Raw genomic sequence first — 22,574 nt, 5'->3', positions numbered from 1 at the left:
ATGGAGTATCAAACGGCAGAGTGAGAAGAGACTGCAGTCGAATAAACGAAGGAAATAGAGGAAGGTGATTGCAAGAAACTGCAGAGCAAAATCAGAGAGATATTGCAAGCTACGTTTGCTTTCTAAACCAAAGAACGTATACAGGAAACAGCCAATGGGAGTGATGGACCCACACGACTGCTCGGGAAAAAAAGAAATGGACCCACACGGGAAAAAAACAAAAGACTAGGACCCGTTTGGCAACCCATTGCCAAATTTTCAACCCGTTTGGTAACTCATTGATGAAGTTTGATTGATGACTGATGAGAAGCCACTTGCGGCAGCCTCTTCCACTGCTTTACTCATTAGTGGGTCCAGTGAATGTGGTGGAGTACTCCACAGTCTCCAAACAAAATGAAAAGCAGGAAAGTGATGTTTTAACGCCTCCATTATTGGAGAAGAAATGTTTTAACAAAATGAAAAGCATGGTCAAAGGTCTTGTCTCTCGCAGGGGAAATGATAGACAGGGGACGGTTCTCCGTTCCCTGTCCATCTTTTAATATTAAAATAATATAATATATATATTTTTTTATTTATCCTTTCTAGTTTTTTCATTTTTTTCATTTGACGTGAAAATTATAAAAAAAATTCAATAGGTATTGGAATTTGTCAGCTAAATTTGTAGGGAAAATCTGATGAGAGATTAAAAGAAAAAATATATATATATATATATATATATATATATAAAGAATTTGTTGAAGCTAATTTTTTTTTTTTAAGATATTCACCAAATGTCGGTGAAAAATTCGAAATGCTCTATAAAGCTACGTTTTTGGGCCTCAACACATCGTTAGAGTATTCTTAATAGCTTTTCAACCATTTTTCTTAAATATAAGGAACAAAATTATTTTTTGCTTTCCTAAAAAAAATGTAGGTGTTAAAAAATACCAGTTACACACTGGTTACACACCCCCAAATCAAACCACCCTCAGGCCAAATGGTGGTGGTTACGACCACCCCCAAGGGCCATGGGGTTGGTTTGGCCACCCCCAAAACCAAACCACGTACCCCCAAAACTAGCCTTGGGTCTTGGCCAAAATGGGGTGGCTGGCCACTCCATGTGACCCAAAAGAGTGGCACAATTTTTTTATTTTTTTTTATTTTTAAAAAAGCCTCAAAATTTTTTTTTAAAAAAAAAAGAAAAAAAAAGGTAGCCATGTGTCGCAATTTTAATAGTGCCACGTGTTGCTATTGTGAAAATCCGTTGGTTTTGGACAGAAAAATAGACGGAGGTACAACCTCCGTCTTTTTCCATAGCACAGGTACTACGTATGAAAGAAAAAAGAAAAAAAAATTGAGGGGGCAAAAAATAAAGTTTTTAAACTACATGAGCAAAAAAGTATTTGACCCTTTATAATTATAATATGCTTAGGAACCGTAGCTTTCCCAAGAAACAAAAAATTATAGGGAAGCTGTGTGGTGACTTTTTGTAACTTTCTTCAAATTTTTTAAAAAATATAAGAAACAAAACTCTTATAAAGAAGCTGCTATGAATGCTCTTAGGACTTAGAAGAAGAAAAGAAGGTAACTTTGATATTTTTGAGCGCTTAGAGAATGAAAAGCGGGAGAAAATTGTAGCTTGGGCGAAAGTGACTTGAATCAATTTAGTGGGCTATTTTAAAAAAGGAAAAAATAAAAATTGTGTAAGTTAAAAGTCATGAATTAGCAGGGGCCGAGGCACTTTTAAGGGTGGGTATATGGCTCCCAAAAAAAAAAATTTCAGAACTCTTTAAAAAAATATATATTTTTTTAAAGGTTAATCATATGATGGTCCCGACAAAAATAAAATTCAACTCCCCCAAAAAAATTTACTCTACTAGTAAAAACTATATTATGTAGTAGAATAAAAGATGAGTTTCTAGCAGATCATTTACTAGTTTATATTGAGAAATAAATTGTAGGATCCTTATGGTAAACTAAAATTACGAATCACTCCCTGAACTCGTTTTCCGTTCACCAAGTTAACAGAGTCTATTAGTTTGCCACGTCATACCCAATAGAAACGCGACACGTGTCCATCACAATAAAAAAATATAAATAAATAAAACTTAAAAATTATTTTAAAAAAATAATAAAAAGTTTGAAAATAGTAAAGAGGTGGGCAGCCACCCCTAGAGGTAGTTGGGGGTGGTGCGCGACCACCCCCAGGGGCCAGGGGGTGGCCGCACGCCACCCCTAAATGTCTTTGGGGGTGGCCTGCACAGGCCCTGGGGTTGTTGCAAGCCACCCATAGCCATTGGGGAGTGGCCATGCACCACCCCGGCAGCTGGGAATGGCCACGCGCCACCCTCGGCACTTGGGAATGGTCGCGCGCCACACTTGGTTACCTTTGGGGTGGTCGCGCACCACCTCCGACCACTTCTGGGTGGCGCACAGCCACCCCTAAAGATCCGGCAGCCACCCTTTTACTATTTTCATTTTTAAAAATAATAATAATTAAGTTTTAATTATTTATATTTTAATAGATTTATATTTTTTTATTTTGATAGACACGTGTCATGTTTCTATTGGGTATGACGTGGCAAACTAACTGACTCTGTTAACTTGGTGGACGGAAAATGAGTTTAGGAAGTGATTAGTAATTTTAGTTTACCACAAGGATCTTATAATAATTTTTTACATTGATAAGTCTTGAATTATTCGATTCAAGAATCCTTAATTTTGCATTTGTTAGACCTAGTTTGTATTGTATATATAACGTTTTATTGTAGTTTTGTGTTATGTCTTATTTTTAGGTCTTAGTTGAAATCTAGTTCAAAACACTTGAATTAGACCTGAAAATACATCAAGGGCAATTTGGTCATTTTCAGAGTTCGAGATTGATCTTGAAAAGATGAAAAATTGTCAAAGGCATTTTGATCGATTGATTATTTGTATAGCCAATAATTCGATCGATCGAATTTCAGTTGACCCAACTTCGATAGATTCAGATGCGATCGATCAATTCTCAAAACTGACAATAATCGATCGTCGAAGTTCGATCAATCGAAACATATTCGATCGATCGACTTCGCATCTTCCAGAAGGTCCAGATATTTTCAAATCTTTGTGCAATCCAAATCAAAAGTTGAGTTCTATGGACAGAAATGGACGGCGACCAACTCTGTTTGTGTGGCCCAAATTGATTCTTGATGGTTTCTTTTGTAAATCCAAATTCCTATATATATGGAATTAGGATTTAGGTTTAGTTATGCATCTTTTGGGAGGTTTCGATTTTCTCAGATGTATCTTAGTTAATTTTATTGCTTTTTAAGTTCCTTTGATGCAACTCTCTGGACCGAAATCCAGAGAGCTTGTTCCCTTTGCATTTTCTTCCTTGTTCTTCATTTTCTAGTTTAGGTTTGTCTTTTCTTTTCACTTCTTTTGTGTAATCCGAATTCCAAACTTTAAATATATTGTTTTTAGTTAATTTTGATCTTGTTTCTTTATTGTTTTTATGCTTAAATTAGTTTCATTATGTCTAGCTAAATTTTACCTTAAGGTTTGATCGAAATCTTTTCCGAAAACCATGGAGTGTTCTTGATGTTCTTAGGATTTTCTAGATGTGTTTGATGATTATGAAGAGCTAGAGGATTGCAAAATTCATGCTAAAATGTTTTGTCTTCAAAATTCCAATCTACTTATTCATGAAAAATAGTTAAACTTGTCTATGCGTTGTCTTAGATTTCTTGAATAAAATCAACGTTCTTGAAAGATAACGATGTCTTTTGTAATGGTTCTAATTAGACATGAAATATATTTACCTATTAGAGTCACCTTATAGGGTATGCTAGGGAATACCGGTCGTTTCACACCTTTGGTAGTCTAAAATATTTTTTCAATTGTAGTGTAACTTTTAAGTGAAATAGATTGGTGTGAAACTAGATACTTTATCATTGTGGCTTAATTAGGGTTTTCACGTATTATGTATGCTTATTAGGATGTTTTATAGAGTAGTAAGTTAGGAAGAATTAATCACTCCACATCTTCGGTAGGGTAAACGTTTTTCAATTATAGTTTAATCTTTACGTAGAGTTGATTAATATAAAACTAGATGCTTTACATTACGTTTTAACTAAAGTATTTTCATGTCGAGGTCGTTGTGATGGTTGACGCCCATTACGCGCTCATATCATGCATGTTAGGAAGATTCAATAGACGTTAAGCATTCCATTGGTTAAGGTTTAGATAAGATTATTACCTTAAGATTCTTTTAAGTTTATTTTCATTTTCTAGTTTTCAATCTAATTCGTTGTAGCTTCAATTATACAACATTTACTTTTACTTTTATTTTTACTTGTTAAGTTAAATACGCTCTTTAAGTATCCCGTTACCAGGGACAGAGCCAGAAGTTCTTATGGGCAGGGGCCGGTGGTAAAAAAAAATTATTGGTAGGGGCTAATAGGCTAAATTTTTAGTTTTTTAGCTTATATATATATATTTTTTTTGAGATTTTTTTTTTTTTTAACCTAAGAAAATTTTTTTTTCAAGGAAATTGGGGGGGGGGCCATGGCCCCTGCCAGTCCCCCCCTCCCTCCGTCTCTGCCCGTTACGCAAAACAGCTCTCAATCTCTGTGGTTCGATAACTCTTACTATAGTATAATTGATTCGTACTATTGCGAGTGGTAAAACTTATAAATTTAAAATTCACGTACGTAGCGTACTATATATCACAGGAAATGATTCATAATTTAGACCAACCCTAAAGACTAATGGTATAATTTTCTCTATCTTATTTAAGAGAAAGAACCAAAGGTCTCTCCAGCAATAATATCTTAACGTTGTATAAAATTCTTTTAAGCCTAAGATGAGCATCCTCTTGCTTACTAATCGAGGATTATTATCTAATTATACAACCATCTTCTCTCTCTTTTTTCTTTTTTCTTTTTTTTAATTATCAATAATTTCTGTAGAATAATAAATGAGTGGGTCAAATTAGTCGGCCACCTTTAAAATATGAGAAAATTGTGCAATTGGACGTGGAAAGAATCCATTGGACCTAATTAAATGACAAAAGTTAGCACATAATACCTTGTGATTTTTCTGTTTTGGCACGAAAAGCACAGAAGCTATTTGTTCACCGGACAAATGAGTTGCTGATTTTTAGACAAGGCTGGCACCCCTACATGTATCATGTATGGTTGGGGTCCAGCAACTCCCAAAACTTTTGAAGTCTTTATAAAAATATGATTTTTCTTACTATGGCCCCGGTAATAATAACTTCTTCACGTTTCTAGATGTAGCGTTCTAAAGAAATTGCTAAAGATTGAAAAAGAAATTATTAAAAATTTCATTGATAACCGATTAATTTTATTCCATGAAAGACGTTGTTGGGCATAATTGGAAAGAGATGCCTTTTTCTTCTCTTTTATTTTATTTTATTTTTTGTATGTATATCTATAACAAACTAGGGAAACTTTTATTTTAATGAAAGTTTGAAAGGAAAAGTTCTTTTTAAAGATGATTTTATAGACATGTAATTATTGTATACAATTGTAAGTACTTTTTTTTTGAACGGGAGCTGGAACTTCCATTGATCTATAAGTACTTTTTTTTTTAACAGGAACTGAAACTTTCATTAATAACAAGTCCGAAGGCAAATATAACAGCCCGAAGGCAAACAACAGCTCGAAAGCTACAACACAAGCCCGTAGGCTCAATGTAGTAAATAGAAATACAGAATCCCTAACCACAAAGCGAGGAACAAAGCAGCAAACTAAAATTACATGAACATACAATTGGATCATCTCTTTACAATAAAGCACAATCCAACTAAAATAAGAGGGCTTGGTCTAGTTTACAAGCCACCTAAAATGCTCAAGTGATTTATAGCCCATTACAAAGGTAAATTGTGAACATAGACAAGGATGTACAAAAAGAAAAAATACAGATAACAAAAGCCCAGAAGCTGCTGGAGGAAGAAAACTGCCCGGACGCCGGCGCGTATAAAACCCCCGGACCTCCCCTGCTGCCGTTGGACACCCTTTCTTCTTGAAACACCCCCAAAACCCGGCTAGAAGAGTGGAGCGTGGATCGCCACGAACGGCCACCCTTAGCGAGTGAGAGCCACGGTCAGGGCGTGGAGACCCGACACCGCCGGTGGTTGAGGTGGAGGCTTTAGAAGCGGACGGCGAACACGGCTGAGCGGATTGTGTTGTAAGGTCTCTGGCGAAACGTTGTAGATCTAGCTCAAAAGAGTCGGAGACACAAGCTAAGGTCACTCTTCAAAACAACTCCAGCCTACTGATCTGCCAAAACAAGAGGAAAAACAAGCAGAACAAAGCAAAATAAACCAACTCCATAGCTATAAAAGTTAGGAGAAACACAGCCACCACCGAATCTAGCCTGGGGAACAAAAGCTCTGCAACCCTATTGGTTGGGAGAAATCTATCCTCACTGGAACAAGTCAGGGGGAACAAAAAATCACCCTGGCTCACGAGGAGCCAGAGGGAAAATCAGCACCGGGAGGAGGGAGGCGTGAGGCCACCCCCCTCCTAGTGAAAACCAAACTCACAGGGGGTCTCTCTAGAAAGAAAAGGGACTCGCAGAGAGAGAGAGGATATCAAGACAATTATAATTGCTTATGACTTCATGTTAAATTAAGTTTAAGACTTGTCTACTTTTGTTTTTCATAAATGTACATGCAAACACAAAGAGAGATTATAGGCAGGGGCAAAGCTACCCAGGCAAGCCAAAGGTTCCCCACCCCCCCCAAAAAAAATCTAAAAATAAATAAATAAATAAATTTTACCCCTTATTTTTTTTTTTCAGTTTTGCCCCCCTAATTTTATTTTATTTTTTCAATTTGAGCCCCTAAAGTCTAAAAGCCGACTCCGCCCATGATTATATATAAGTATATACGTATTTATTTATTTATATAAGTTTGGACTCTCCATGCAAAAGATCATGGTTCGGCCCCATACACATTAGTTGGATACTGAAAACAGTCTTCGTTTGTTAATCAGCGCGATCTCTGCCCTAGTCTCTGATCATTAATTAGTTGGTAAGCTACCAAGCTTTGGACTGCGTTGGTCGATTGAATGTGGTGGATTTAATTTTGTTATCATACATATGTTTGTTTGAAACCACAAAATGTGGGCATGCAAAAACTTGTAAAGATGCTGCCTGTGCTGTCATTTGATTATATATAAGAACTCGAAATTAAGCACTCTCAGACTCTCAATTGGTGAAAAATTGGAAGCAGCAACATTTTCAATTTTCAAGAGCGATTGCGCACCGTTTTGCAAACTATCCGAGGAAAAAGAAAAAAATACATGTCAAAAAGACCAACAAATCCATCATGATCTTGCTGTGCGAAACTATGTTGAAGAGGCTGAAGAAAATATGTGCGTTCTTCCTTAGGAAAGTAGCATACGACTATCTTATTTGGAAAGAAAAACCCCTCGTGATATGCTGTGACAGACTAATATTTCAGAATCACCAAATAAATAGAAAATTATAGAATAGTAAATAATAGGGAAAAATATATATTAGCCCCCTAAACTACCACCCTTTCTCTGGATGGTCCCCCAAACTACCAATGCTTAGATTTTGGCCCCCCAAACTACTACTTTCTGATTTTTTGGCCCCATCCGTCCATTTATGCTGTTAATTTTAAACAGAATTTCGAAAATACCCCTTATACACTTTGAAATTCTCACGGTTAAGAGAGGGGTATTTTTGGGTTTTTGGCCAATTTCTGTTAGAATTAACGGTATAAATAGACGGATGAGGCCAAAAAATCAGAAAGTGGTAATTTGGGAGGTCGAAGTGCAAGTGTTGGTAGTTCGGGGTGCCATCCGGAGAAAGGGTAGTAGTTTGGGGGGTTAAAATATATTTTTTCCTAAATAATAACACAATCTCAAGAGACATCAAGATTTAAGTGATTCGGCTTAACAAGCCTACATCCACTGGCGGAAACGATCCAGAAAAAATTCACTATCAAAAAGTTGGAGTACAAAGTACATTACAAAGAGAGAATAACTTAGACCCAAAAGCCGACCATATCTCGTGCTCCCACAAAAGAGATTAAAGTAAGAATACAAATGAGACAAAAATGACTTCATTCTCTCAAGTCTATATACTGCCGAAAACACAGCTGTATCAGGATCTCTTCTTCTTCTGTATTCTTTCACACACACTGCTCTCTAGAGGACCGAAATATCTGCTGCCTCAAATCAAGTCACAAACTCTACATGATCGATCTTCACAAGCTTCAAGAAAAGTTTTTCATTTTCCTGTCTCCAATAAGAACTTTGGTTAAAGTTTGCATGCTGAATGCTCACCACCTTAAAACATAGGGCCATCTTTGAGGAAGAACCAAATGGGCAAAGTGCCAATCCAAGGATGTCACCAACATGACAATTAGATCTTTGGGGACCTGTTAAATATATAGGAGTTAGTCTTTGACTTGTAGGTAAACTTTCAAAAAATAAACACTGTATTCCCACTATTATTACCCTTGTCTGGAAACGCTGTTGAACAAGCTGGAGGGCTGAGATGCCTCTTGACCTTTGATAGTGAATGTGTAGGCTAGAGAGATGAATCTGACTATAAGGTGATCGAGCTTCCACCTCTTGGAGACGAGTGAGATAAGACTTCTATTGGTGAATCATCATTTCAAAAGGAGGCTTCCATTTTTCTTTTAACTCAAAGACCCAACTAATGAGAAGAAATCTTTACTGCCAATGATATAAATACAAAAGTGTTAGAAATAAAATGAAATATCATAGATATCTTCTGTCACATATGTAAATATAGAAACGACAAAGTTATGGGCATTTTGTTACTACCAAAAAGAAAGAAAGAAAAAATCACAACAAAGATCTGTTCAGGTGTATCATGAGGGAGAGATCTGAGAGGCTTTTTGTTAATACTTGAGAGAATTCCTCCTGCTTCTGAAGCATACACGATAACATTGACCTGGCAGGCAGTAGAAATAATTATAAAGGGATGCTCAAGTAGGATTTGGTAAAATGAAGTTGTGCTTTCAATAAGATAGTCATTACTTGTTCTAGTAATTGCTCTGGAATTGTATTGGTGCACTTGTACAACATCCACTGAGTATTCTGTTTCTGCTTCAGTTGGTGACAAAAATAACACATAATTCCCAATCAGAAACTCTGTAACATACATCATAAAGAATTGATTAAAAAATAAAAAATCTAAATTTTCCAATAACTAAATCAATTTTCCAATAAAAAAAAAAATCCTTTCACTTTTTGTTAAAAATAAAAAAGAAATTCTTGAACTTGAATTTAGAGAATATAAAATAGAACACATTTGAGAAAAAACTGAATCAAATATTAATGAGTTGGAGAAAAATCCTCACAGATTCATGGATTCTAATTCCCGGCCTCTGTTTCTAGCAATCGCCACCAAGCCCACCGAACTTCTAAATTTTGTTAATTATATTTTTTTTTTTCCATGCAATTATTGAAACAAAAAGGAAAACAATTAGACAGTGATGAAACGAAGAGAAATTTATTAGCCAAAAAAAAATATTAGAAAACCATGTAAACGAAAGAATTTGAGAAAGTTAATGGGAAAAGAAAGAGGATCACATTGATAATTAGCTGATTAAAAAGAGCAACGTACCTACAATGGGTCAATGACATCCTTGTTGACCAGATATGTGAACAGCAAAAATCAGGGTTCATGTGTATCTATGATCGACGAGGCTTTTGGCTCATCCAATATATTCTTCATAATCAATCTCTATGTGATCGACGTCGGGAATTTTTTTCCTGCTTTGCCACCAATTCTTCAACAAAGGGCATTCTTTGATCTTTATAAAAGAAAGGGACGGAGGCAACCCCTCGTCCGACATGTAGTTGAGTTTAGGGCAGTCATGGACCGTCAATCCTTGAAGAGAGGTGAGGTGTTGAAGCCCATTCTTGTCCAAAGATTTCAGATTTAGAAATCCCAAGATGTGAAGATAAGTTAGACTGGAAGGCAGCAACCCTTGCTCTGGAAAAGACACCACATCATCAGATTTGCTGCCGATATACAAATTTCTAACAAACAGGAGTTTTTGCAAACCCCATCCCATCCGACCGGCAAAGAGTCTTTCACAATTCTGGACGTTAAGAAGTTCCAGATTGGAAGGCAAGCCGCCTCTGGGCAAAAATTCAACTTCTGGACAATTAATTATACAAAAAGACTTGAGAGAAGGCAAGAGAATATGCATCTTCTTTGGCAGCGACCTCAGACTTCCACAATCTTCGACCCAAAAGAATGTAAGGTCGGGGGCACAAACTCCTCCTTTCGGAAAAGATACAAAATTAGGGCAATTTTTTATGTATATACGTAAGATCACTAAATCACGCCGATGCCGTTCTGCAATTGTAAAAGAATTCAAATTCTTGCACCTAGAGATTCTTATACTGCAAAGCTTTGGGAACAAATCTAATGGAAATGACTTGAGGGAATCGCATCCGTACAATCGCAACGTTTCAAGGGATGAAAAGCTAGGGAGCCTTAACATGTTACAGTTTGAGATAGTTAACTCTTGAATATTACCGTCGAAGTCTGCTAGTCCCCGGGGAAGGGACTTCAGTGGGCCAAATCCTCCGATAGTGAGCTTCCGCAATCCAGCGGGCAATTCCTTCAACATAATCTCTTTACATTGTATTAGTCTCAATTCACGTATAGAAGGAGCCATTGAGAGGGAATCCACCAGCAGCGGACATTTATGAATCTCAAGTTTAGCCAAGGAAGGAAGATGGACGGGCAGTCGCCCTGTCAAATTAGGGCAGTCGTCAATATAAAGCTCTTCAAGTGGAGCAAAAGCTTCACCTTCATTTTCAGCATCAAAATAAAACCATACCTCCCACTTCAACATTTTCTCGAACCTTAGAACTTTCAGGGCTCCAAATGGCTTAACTAATGAAGAATTGCTGCCATAAAACTCACAACCCACTTTAACAACTCCTTCAAAGCCAACAATAGAGAGGTTCTGCAAAGAGGGTAGCTGCCCAAGTGGTGGCAAGTTGAAACAATGTTTACAATTTTCTAGGCAAAGGGACACCATATTAGAGAATGAAGGATGCCCAACCCAATCCGAAAGACTTTCGGCGCAATAGTTGTTGATAGTGAGACTTTTCAAGTTACAATGGGGCCGAAGATTGTCCAGTACAGATCTTTGACATTCTGAAATATTAGCATCCAATGCATTCCATTCCAACACCAAATCCTCAAGGTACTTCCTATCATTCAAGCATGCTTTCAAAGCATCAGTATGAGATACAACGTTTTGGAGCTCTAAAACAGAAAGCCTTCCTCGGAGATTTGCAAGTTCCCCCAACTCTTCAATGGAAGCCCCACTATGTTTGCTGATGATAAATTTAGTTAATGTTTGTAGACATTTTAGACTACTCAGCTGCATTGGCATCTCCTTTATGGCAGTTCCGCTAATATCAAGATGACGTAAGTTAATGAGTTTCCGCATATCTCTTGGTAATGCAGCAAGATCTTTACAACCTGATAAATTCAACGTTTGCAAATTGCACAACTTACATATGGAATCAGGCAACCTTTTAATTGTAGTGGAAGAAAGGTTCAAATAACGTAGATGCTTAATTTTGCCAATTAATTCAGGCAACTCGATCATATTTCGATAGTGAGATAGAGAGAGTACCCGTAAGCATGTTAGATTTGGCAATAAATCAAGTGGTACTTTTTTTGTTAAGTAGAAGAAGTAATTTTCCGATGGTGACAACTCCAATGGCAAGAATGTGTGCAATCGAGTAGCCTCGTACAGGACCTCAAACTTCTTAAAGTTATCAAATCCGTTTTCGTTTCTGAAATATGACAAATGACGAGTCTTATTCATAATTCCGTGCAAACAATCAACCTCCAATCTAAAGGTAAATTGCCCAGACACAAATTTTGCCAAGTCATTCACAAGATCATGCATTACAAAACCTGATTTCTTGCCGCTTGATTGTTCCAACAATGATCTTGATGCCAAACCAAGGAAGTAATCTTCACCAACCTCCTCCATTCTTTTGTTGTTAGTTTCTTCTAAGAAACCTTCTGCCATCCATAATAAGATTACTTCATCTTTTCGTAATACACAATCCTTAGGAAAAATTGAACAATAAGCAAAACATTGTTTTAGATGTGGTGGAAGATATTTGTAACTTAATCTTAGAGCCGGAAGAATATTTGTCTTGTCAAATGACGAATCCCACAATTCGCTCTTCAATATCCTCTCCCATTCATCAACATCTAGTTTAGATCGCAAGAGACCCCCAATTGTCTTGGCTGCTAAAGGTAGACCTTCACACTTTTTCACAATTTGTCTACCTATTACTTCTAGCTCTCGACGTGTATCAAAGTTGTCATCGTGGAATGCATATTTTGCAAATAGTGACCAACAATCTTTTTCCAGTAACGGCTTTAGATGATCAGTTGAAAGAGCGTTCATGATTGATGCAACACTGTCATTGCGTGTAGTTACAATGACCATACTTCCTGGTGCCCCAGATTTAAATGGATTACTCAAGACCTCCCAGTCAGCATAATTTTCATTCCAAACATCATCTAAAACAAGTAGGAATTTCTTCTCAGTCATTTTCTGTTGTAGCGCAACTTGAAACAAATTTAGATCTTTCATATCACAAGTTAACAAAGTCAATGCCTCTAGAATTGTTTTAGTTATACCCAAAACGTCAAAAACATCTGAAACACATACCCATAATTGAAGGTCAAAATGCTCCTTCACTCTCTCGTCCTTGTATACAAGCTGAGCAAGGGTGGTCTTGCCAATTCCCCCCATGCCCACTATGGGAATGACACAAAAATTTCCATTGTCGCTCTCATCAATATTATTTGAGAGCAACAAGTTTATTATTTTTTCCTTATCATCATCCCTACCAAAAATACTAGATTCTTCAACCAAAGAAGTCGTGGGCCATCTTTCATGTTTTCCTCCACTACCTTCTTTCAGACCTAGAAAATCCTTTTTTTTGGCTAGATATTCTAGTTTGTCAAGTATATCTTGCATCTTTTGCCCTTTCTCCCTGACAAAATGACTAAGAAAAGTAGAGACAGAGTTTTGTACCTTATTGGCAATGGTTTGAAATTCAGCATCCAACTTACGTTGCAAAGCTTCAGTGGCTATCTCGTCCAAGACGTCTTCCGCATCATAGACAGCATCTTTCAAGTCATCGAGCCACACTTTCACAGCAGGCTTTGTAAGTTGTTTTTCCTCCGCATCTTCAAGCAGTGCATTTACGGACAACAATGCTATCTTCAACTTCTCCAAGACTCCTTTGTTGAGCTTGCGGTGCCGAAAGAAGTCCACTAACTCTGGAGTCACCATCTTATCAAATAACACTTGGAGGAAGGCGGAGAGAACCGCTCCTCCCAAGGCCTCAGCCATGTTTTCTGGCTTGTATTAATGGAAGAAATGAAGGAAGGTGATTGCAAACCGCAGAGCAAAATGAGATAGCAATACTGGAAGATCAAATGAAAGGAAATTAAGGAAGGTGAGATATTGCAAGATATGTTTTGCTTATACGGGGAAACAGTCAACGGGAGTGATGGACCCAAACGGCTGCCATGGAAGGTGAGTTGAGTCTATTAATTTAATAAAGGAAGCTAGTAGGTTGTTGTAAACAGCACAGAAATGTCACGCCAGAGTAGTGATTGGATTGGAATAAATTAATTCATTAACTAGCAAGTGTTACATATTATTATACACTACAATTATAGACCCTTATATTTACACATGAATATATGATTGGGTATATATATATATATGCGGAGCACTCATATTCGGGTAACATGTATAATATCTCATATTTATTACTTAATAACTAATATACATATTTATATTTATAAAACCTATATATATATATATATAGGCCGCCCGAACGTTGTTGCCTTCAACCACATGCCGGCTGACCACCCCTGTAGCTTCTGGTGCATATATAGCTAGTTGCCTCCCCAGCCTCTTCAGTTTTGCCATACACTCCAGAACTTTCTTATCTTTGGTGGGCTTCCGAATTGACCATTCATTCTTTTCATTTTTGATTAGTCGAACTTATACAAGCCGAGCTCACGAGCTTTATTCAAGACAAGTCGAGCTTATACGAATATGTCTCATTTAATATTTGAACAAATTATTATATTTATAAATATTTTATTTATTATTCAAATTGGACCTAATTGAATTTAGTAGAGCCAAGCCGAATTCATGGCAGCTTGACTCTATTTTTATGGGGCACATTACTTAGAACATTTAATGTAGAGCATGACAAGTTCACAATAAAAATTATTATTTCGTTTCCAGGTCTTTAGTAGTTTTTTTTTTTTTTTTTTTTTTTTTTTTTTTGTCGTTTTCTGTGGATATTTCTCTATTTTTATTTTATTTTATTTTTAAATTTTAATTTCTCTCTTGGGATACTGAAAACAGTTGTTGTTTAATTTGTTGAATGTCAATCCAAAGATGTCACCAACAACAATATACTGGAAATATTATTGCTGAGGAAGGAGGGCTGAGATGCCTCATGAGCTTGAATGAATCCTTGATGGTGAATGCGTATTAGTTGGGAAACGAGAAGAACAAATGCGAATTGAAAAAGTCAAAAAAGGAGGATGATTCTGATATAGGGTAAGTATATTTATAATAGGGAATTAACTAGCAAATATCAGTACCCTAATAAGTGGATAATATTTTTCATAATATATCGAAGAGTGAAAGAGTCTTACAAAAATATTTCCTCACATAAATAATATATAATACAGTAATACTAAAACATTGTGAGATAATATATGTAATGTAATAGAATATTATGAAAAATATTCTTACACGCCTCTCAGAAAACTTCAAAGGATCTCTAGATGACAAGCGAGATAAGATTTTCATTACTATCATCATTAAATAAGGCTTCCATTGAGTAATTAATGTTAAAAAAAAACACTCTCTACATCACATGTAGCACCCCTAGCTTGAGAAAAGGCCAAAGAGAGACAACCTCTATTTTCTTTCTTATCCTATATATAACATATAGGCTTTAACTAATGTTTTTTTGTTTTTTGTTTTCCTCTATCTTCTTTCTTATCCTATATATAACGTATAGGCTTTAACTATTGTTTTTTTTTTTTTTTTTTTTAAGAAGACTTTAACTATTGATTAAGGCAGTGTCAATGGCCCTCAATTATTGATTCTGACCCTTTAACACTTTGATGAATGGCCACCAAACATGGAAACTTTATTGGTTTTAAGAAGACTTTAACTATTGATTAAGGCAGTGTCAATGACCCTCACAGGGATTTGGTAGGGTCTAGTTTTCCCCCACACACCACCTCCCCAGGGCCAGGGAGTACCCACCTTCCACCTTCCAATTCCTTTGGGCTTTCCTTCCAAGACATTGCTAATTAATCAGCTTCTAAATACTCAACTCTAAATAATTCTAAATATTCAACTCCCTTCACATTTCCCATCCAGATTTGATGTTTTTCCTTTTCTTGTCCGAATCCCGTCCAATTCCACCCATATTTAAATTGAATCAGACAAAAGTTGAAAGAATAATGTTGGGGATAAATCCCACTCAACCCGATTCAAAGAGAAGATTCAAAAGTCAAATAGGTCCAAACAGATAAGAATAATGATAAGATAAGAATAATGATCACATCAGAGGTCTAAGAAGATATCAGATCAGAAGTCTAAGAAGATGTCAGATCAGAAGTCTAAGAAGATGTCAGATCAGAAGTCTAAGAAGATATCCAATTAGAAGTCTAGTAAAGGATTGAAGTCCAATTAGAACTCGGACAGCAGTTCTAGATCAACAAGGAGCAGGAGTCCTAATCCAGGTTTGACTCCACCTCTATGCCTATAAATATGCTCATACCCCAGGTATAAAAAAAGACTCAATTTTTATGCACAGAGCATTATTTCTCTCACAGAAGCTAACTTAGGCATCGGAGCGGGACCCCCGGAAGGGTCCCTAGGTTTTGTTGTTTTGCAGAGTTATTGAGAAGCGTGAAGAACATCAAAGGAACGTGCAGATTCACACCATACCGGAAACTGTACCAACAGTTTGGCGCCGTCTGTGGGAAACGATTATTCGTTCCTCATAAAAGAAAAAGAAGATCCAGCATGGTGATGAACACACGTTCCGGAAGCCAGACCAATCGACAGCCCGTGGCCCCACAGGAACCGGCTATTCAGAATAATTTGCAGCCTCCACCGAACCCTCCCCCGGGGGGTGGAGATCAAGATCGCATAGCAGCGTTGGAAGCCCAGATTGAAGACTTAAATGCAGAATTGTTACGCATGAGGACGAGACAGCCCAATCCCGAGATGAACAGGGATGAGCGTGAGGAAGAAGATCACAATAGCAACATTAATCCTCGGAGGGAGGATGACCGCCAAGGAGATCTGAGCAGAATTATTGCCGAGCTGGAGAGAAGGTGCACGGACATGGAGATGGAAAGAAAGGACAAAGGCAGATCCGTAATGGTGGACAAGCTCCTAATGGGTACAGACTCACCCTTCACCAGACGGGTGGCAGACTATCAGCTTCCCGATAAGTTTAAGGTACCCCAAATTCTAAGTTATGCAGGAGACAGAGATCCCTTGGATCACCTAGAGAATTTCAAAGCTCATCTAGACCTTCACGGGACACCCGATGAAGTAGCATGTCGGGCCTTCCCTCTTACTCTTTCGGGGAATGCCCGAGACTGGTTCAGGAAGCTGCCCCCGAATTCCGTTGATCAGTTCAAGGAATTGTCCAAGATATTCCTAACGGAGTTCTTGGCTTTCCGGACAAGGAAGAAGCCTTCGGGATATTTGCTATCATTGCACCAGCAAGGCAATGAGAGTCTTAAGGAGTTCATGGCTCGGTTCAACCGAGAGAAGGCTACGGTCGAAGATCCGACCGAGGATATGATTTTTGCTGCCATTTATCAGGGAATTTCACCCGATGAGCCTTTGATGAAGAAGTTGATCCGGAAGCAACCGAGTACCTTGCAGGGCCTCATGGATAAGGTAGAAGAATTCATCAATCAGGAAGAGACGCTGAAGTCTATGGCCAGTTCTAGACTACCCCGAGAGACAGCCCCAGAAAAGAAAAGGAAAGAACTCAAGAAAGCTGATTGGGAAGAGCAGAGACAGGTAAAGAAGTTCAAAGATTACAACTTTACACCTCTCAATGCCGAGATATCAGAAGTCCTCATGGAGATCAAGAGAGATCCGGCGTTTCGGGAACCACAAAAGATACCAGGTGATCCTCCTTATAAGAATGCAGGGAAGTATTGTGATTTCCATAAACAAGCAGGTCATTACACCGAGGGGTGCGTAACCCTAAGGTTGTTAATAGAAGAATTCATAAAGAATGGCAAGCTAGTTCGGTTCTTGGGAGAGCGACGGAACCATCAAGGAAATAACAGGCCTCGGAATCATCAGGACTATCAGCCCCGAGATCAACAGCCACGGGATTATTATCCCCGAGACCGTCCTCAGCTAGACGAAAGGCATCAAGAGAATGCTCCCCGAGATGACATAGAAAGAAGAGAGGACCGAAGAAGCAGAAGCCCACAGCATAGAGAGCCGAGGCAACAGCAGTATCTGCCCGTGATCCCATAAAAAGGACTCTTGGGAATTTCAGGCTTGCTTTTATTTTTTAGTATTTATATTTGCAAAGAACTAGACTTTTATTTTTAATTCAGACTAGACAGAAAATTCCCCAGATTTTGGGAATAAGTATTTTCAGAATAAATGAATAAAGCTGACTTAAGCATCGGAGTGTTCCCGGTCTAGGGACCAGGAACCCGTTGATGTTGTTTCTTTTGCAGGCAAAAACTCTCGGATCAGTCCTAGCCGAGAGTCTCGGATCAGTCCTAGCCGAGAGCAAGAAGAAACTTCTCGGGGGGTCGGATTTAACCCTCGGGTTTTGCAGGTTTTTCAAGATACAGGGAGAAAACCCTAAGGAAAAACAAGAAGGTAATTGGGGGGTAAGATTTAACCCTCGGGTTTTGCAGGTTAGCAGGTTTTCAGAAGGAGACAAAGATCGGGTTTCCTTAGACATGAAATTCCCATTATTCAAGCAAGCTTCGGATAAGGGAATTGGGGGGTAACTGTTGGGGATAAATCCCACTCAACCCGATCCAAAGAGAAGATTCAAAAGTCAAATAGGTCCAAACAGATAAGAATAATGATAAGATAAGAATAATGATCACATCAGAGGTCTAAGAAGATATCAGATCAGAAGTCTAAGAAGATGTCAGATCAGAAGTCTAAGAAGATGTCAGATCAGAAGTCTAAGAAGATATCCAATTAGAAGTCTAGTAAAGGATTGAAGTCCAATTAGAACTCGGACAGCAGTTCTAGATCAACAAGGAGCAGGAGTCCTAATCCAGGTTTGACTCCACCTCTATGCCTATAAATATGCTCATACCCCAGGTATAAAAAAAGACTCAATTTTTATGCACAGAGCATTATTTCTCTCACAGAAGCTAACTTAGGCATCGGAGCGGGACCCCCGGAAGGGTCCCTAGGTTTTGTTGTTTTGCAGAGTTATTGAGAAGCGTGAAGAACATCAAAGGAACGTGCAGATTCACACCATACCGGAAACTGTACCAACAAATAACATGTCTTTTTGTTTAATATATATATATAGGCATACAAAACTTCATAGAATCTAATGGACGCATTCACAGCACAACTACATATTATTTTATCTCGTGCTTTTGAAAAGGTAAAAGAAAGCAGGTTTTGAGGAAGTCCAGAGGCTCATCTAATTGACTACGTACTTTTTCTTCTTAATTAATTGGGTGGTGCGTGGTGGAGACAGGCCGGAGTGGTGACATCGTTCTCGAAACACAAGGGCAGCGATAAAGAATGGAGATGGGAGTATACTGTATACGTGGCAGCCCCTAAGAGGAGAGTGAGTCGAGTGACTCATGTAAGCACCTAAGAAGCAGACAAATTAAGCAGCCCTCATCCACCTGCTTTTGGTTTTATTTTTGTGAAGTTTTACATCGGAAACGTCACGTCTCTTAAATTAAAAAATGCTTCCCAAAAAAATAGTCACTTCAACATTAAACCCCCCATCCAAATACATGTACTTTAACTCAAGTTGCAAGAAGGTGGGGTAAGGATATGATCAGGGTGCATCCAAGATTCAAATCTTTAAAAATATTTGGTAAAAAACTCACAAAACATTTATTTGACTTTTTTTTGTTATAAAAAAGCCTGAAATTGCATTTTGAGAGAAGCTTAAAAATAAGGTTTTTTATTTTTTTATTTTTTATTTTTTTTTTAAAAAAAAGCTATTTCTGACTAGACAAAAGCTCTATTTTCAATATATTTTAAGAGTTTGTTTGGAATTACATTGGAAAATAAAGCTTATAAAATAAAAAAAGAGCGTTTCAAAAAAAAAAAAAAATCTTCATTTTTAAGCTTTTTTCAAAAGTGCGTTTTCTCAAATTTTATCTTCAAAAAAATCAAAAAAGTATTTTTGTAGTTTTTTACCAAACATACCAACTTTTTGTTTGGCACACCTCTTTACGTACTTTTTAAATTTCTTAACGCAATCGCAAAATGGGTTCTAAATATTATAACACTAGATTGTTTGTTAAACTAGTAACCACTTATTTCAAAAATTTATGTTGTTAAAAAATTATGAATTTAATCATTTAAATTAATATTCACATACATGAAATTCTAAAATCATATTTTTCTATTAGCTTAAGTTTTTTAAAATGTATTCTTTTTCTTATTCTGTTTTTTTTTTTTTTTTTTGGGGGGGGAGAAGAACATGTATTATCCAATAGAAGGCATATATATTTGTATTTTTTCACTTCAGGATGAATTTCTTCGACCTTTTCAGAGGAAGCCAACTTGAGATCTGGCAGGATCCATTGTAGGGCTTCCTAATTCTATTTGGCCTGTGTAACACCAAGGAAGACCATGTAAATTAAGTCATGGTTATCCATTTTTTCCTCTAAATAATATTATTAGTAGAACCAGACGAAAATCATTTTTCAATAAATTATTAATTAATTATCAAGAAAAAGATTTATCTTTATTAATTTTCCCCCTTTTTTCGTCTTCAAGTAACTACTATTGATAAGTTTCAAGGTCAGTAAAACGATTTTATATTGCTGTCTCTTGGGCGCACTCGCTTTGTTGGTCACCTTCGCGATGTCAGAAGATTGGTCGTTGCCATGTCTCGTGCTCGATCGACTTGGTCTCCATGTGTTTTGCCGCTGTTCTCTGTTTGTCTTTACTAAAGGGGATCTCCAATTCTCCCTCTCTCCCCCTCTTTTTTTCTCCAGATGTTGTGTAAATGAAAGGGAAAACAATTATTCTCAAAGCGCAAGAATTAGAGGTAAAAATACAGATGCAAATGTAATTATTAACAATATTTGCACTCGCAAAATCTACGTCTGATTATACATTCATTGAAAACAAAAAAGGACGGCAGGATGTTTACAACTTTGTGTTGTGACAAAACTGATTTTAGAGATCACTAAAGAAGTAGAAAATAGCAAAATAGAAAATAACACAATTACATAAGACATCAAGATTTAAGTGGTTCGGCTTAATAAGCCTACATCCACTGGCGGAGACGACCCGGAGAATATTCACTAATAAAAGGTGAAGTACAAAGAGTAGTACAGAGAAAAATCACTCAAACCCAAAAGCCTCAATACACCCAAATCTCACTCTCACACAAAAGGAATTATACAAAAGAGACAATTTTTTTTTTTTTTTTTTTTTTTTAATTGAGTAAGGAATTCTTAAAAGAGAATACTCTTAATTCTCTAAGCCGTTGCTCTGCACTCGAATAATATGAGAAAAATCTGAAGCTAAAAGGGTGTATCTCTCTTTCTTCTTATTTGCAAGAAGTTGCTGCCTTGCTCTCTATTTCTCTACACGTGAAGTTACTGCAACTCCCTACACGAAGCTGTTGGCTTCAGCTCCCCCAACGACCGAATGAGGCTTCAATATATATAGACAAAGTCAGACAACAAGACTTCATCATGAAGTAAGGTAAGAAAACTTCTCTGTGGAGCAAAAAACGGATCGATTCAGCTGTCTCAATTGGTGAAGTACCGAAAGCAGTAACATTTCGATTTTCACGAGCACCTGGCCACCGCTTTGCAATGAGTCAGGAAAAGTTGCATAAGACTATCTTATTTGAAAAGAAAAACCCCTCATGATCTTCACAAGCTTTAAGGAAAGTTTTCCATTTTCCTATCTCCAGTAAGAAATTTGGTTGAAGTTTGCATGCTGAATGCTCACCACCTTAAAACATGGGGCCATCTTTGAGGAAGAACCACCAAATGAGCAAAATGCCAATCCAAGGATGTCACCGGCCAACATGACCAATTAGTGGGTCTCAGGCTCAGCACCATCCATTTTCTGGTATTTGGGTTGTCGATGAAGATATCCAACATCTTTGGGGACCTGTTAAATAGCAGTTAGTTAACACTATTTGGTTCTTCCCAAAAACAAAAGATTGTATTCCCACTATTATTACCCTTGTACTGGAAACGCTGTTGAACAAAGCTGGAGGGCTGAGATGCCTCTTGAGTCTTGACCTTCGACAGTGAATGTGTAAGAAAGATGAATCTGACAATAAGCTCAGCTTCCACCTCTTGGAGACGAGTGAGATAAGACTTCTATTAGTGAATCGTCATTTCAAAAGGAGGCTTCCATTTTCCTTTAACTCAAAGACCCAACTAATAAGAAGAAATCTTTTCTGCCAATGATATATCAATACAAAAGTGTTAGAAATAAAATGAAATATCATAGATATCTTCTGTCACATGTAAATATAGAAACGACACATTTACCACCTATTTTTCTGTCTTTTTTTTTTTCCTTGGATTTTGTAAACTGCAAGAATTCTTATACCAGAAAGAAAGAAAGAAAAAATCACAAGAACCCAAACAAAGATCTGTCATGAGGGAGAGATCTGAGAGGCTTTTTGTTAACACTTGAGAGAATTCCTCTGCTTCTGAAGCATACACGATAACAGTGACCTGGCAGGAAGCAGAAATAACTATAAAGGGATTCTCAAGTAGGATTGGTAAAATGAAGTTGTGCTTTCAATAAGATAGTCATTACTTGTTCTAGTAATTGCTCTGGAATTGTATTGGTGCACTTGTACAACATCCACTCAGTATTCTGTTTCTGCTTCAGTTGGTGACAAAAATAACACATATAATTCCCAATCAGAAACTATGTAACATACATCATAAAGAATTGATTAAACATAGTACCTTGAAAAGCTTCCCAAAGTATGCAAACTCAGGCTTAGCTTCTCTGCTAGTGGCTGAGACTTTAATCTCCTTGGGTACAGAGTTAATGTCAAAAGGTTCTTATGAAGGCTCTGTATCCATACAAATTAAACACATTAGGTGATTGCCCTTCCAGCACAATAATTAAATCAGATCAATATGTTACAATTTTCCAATTAGCTAACCTTCTGATATTCATGCCTCACATAATCGTGGATTCTATTTGCCTGCCTCTATTTCTTGTAATCGCCAACAAGCTCTTCAAACTTCTAATTATGTTAATTAAAAATTTTCCA

At 37.2% G+C, this 22,574-nt stretch overlaps 1 protein-coding gene across 5 annotated transcripts; it reads right to left on the bottom strand.

The window, feature by feature from the left end:
• Positions 1 to 7,946: 7,946 nt before the first annotated feature.
• Positions 7,947 to 22,555, bottom strand: LOC133878783 (putative disease resistance RPP13-like protein 1). 5 transcript variants are annotated; one of them, XR_009901984.1, is made up of 6 exons: positions 22,464 to 22,555; positions 22,261 to 22,370; positions 22,106 to 22,171; positions 21,832 to 22,020; positions 21,516 to 21,737; positions 7,947 to 8,398 (listed from the first exon to the last, which is right to left on the bottom strand). XR_009901984.1 is itself a non-coding variant. In XM_062317313.1 (6 exons), exon 1 carries the CDS (start codon positions 13,403 to 13,405, stop codon positions 9,707 to 9,709), a length of 3,699 nt encoding a protein of 1,232 aa, XP_062173297.1. In that variant the 5' UTR covers positions 13,406 to 13,590; the 3' UTR covers positions 7,947 to 8,398; positions 8,478 to 8,699; positions 8,811 to 8,940; positions 9,027 to 9,092; positions 9,350 to 9,412; positions 9,616 to 9,706. The 5 variants fall into 5 exon arrangements, 2 of the variants coding, with proteins under 2 accessions (XP_062173297.1, XP_062173298.1); XM_062317313.1 differs by lacking the exons at positions 21,516 to 21,737; positions 21,832 to 22,020; positions 22,106 to 22,171; positions 22,261 to 22,370; positions 22,464 to 22,555 and adding exons at positions 8,478 to 8,699; positions 8,811 to 8,940; positions 9,027 to 9,092; positions 9,350 to 9,412; positions 9,616 to 13,590; XR_009901985.1 differs by lacking the exon at positions 7,947 to 8,398 and adding an exon at positions 20,746 to 21,442 and having other exon boundaries at positions 22,106 to 22,174.
• Positions 22,556 to 22,574: the final 19 nt, after the last annotated feature.

Source organism: Alnus glutinosa, chromosome 10 (genome assembly GCF_958979055.1).
Source record: "Alnus glutinosa chromosome 10, dhAlnGlut1.1, whole genome shotgun sequence".
Lineage (NCBI taxonomy): Eukaryota > Viridiplantae > Streptophyta > Magnoliopsida > Fagales > Betulaceae > Alnus > Alnus glutinosa.
This window is presented reverse-complemented; position numbering and strand designations above follow the sequence as displayed.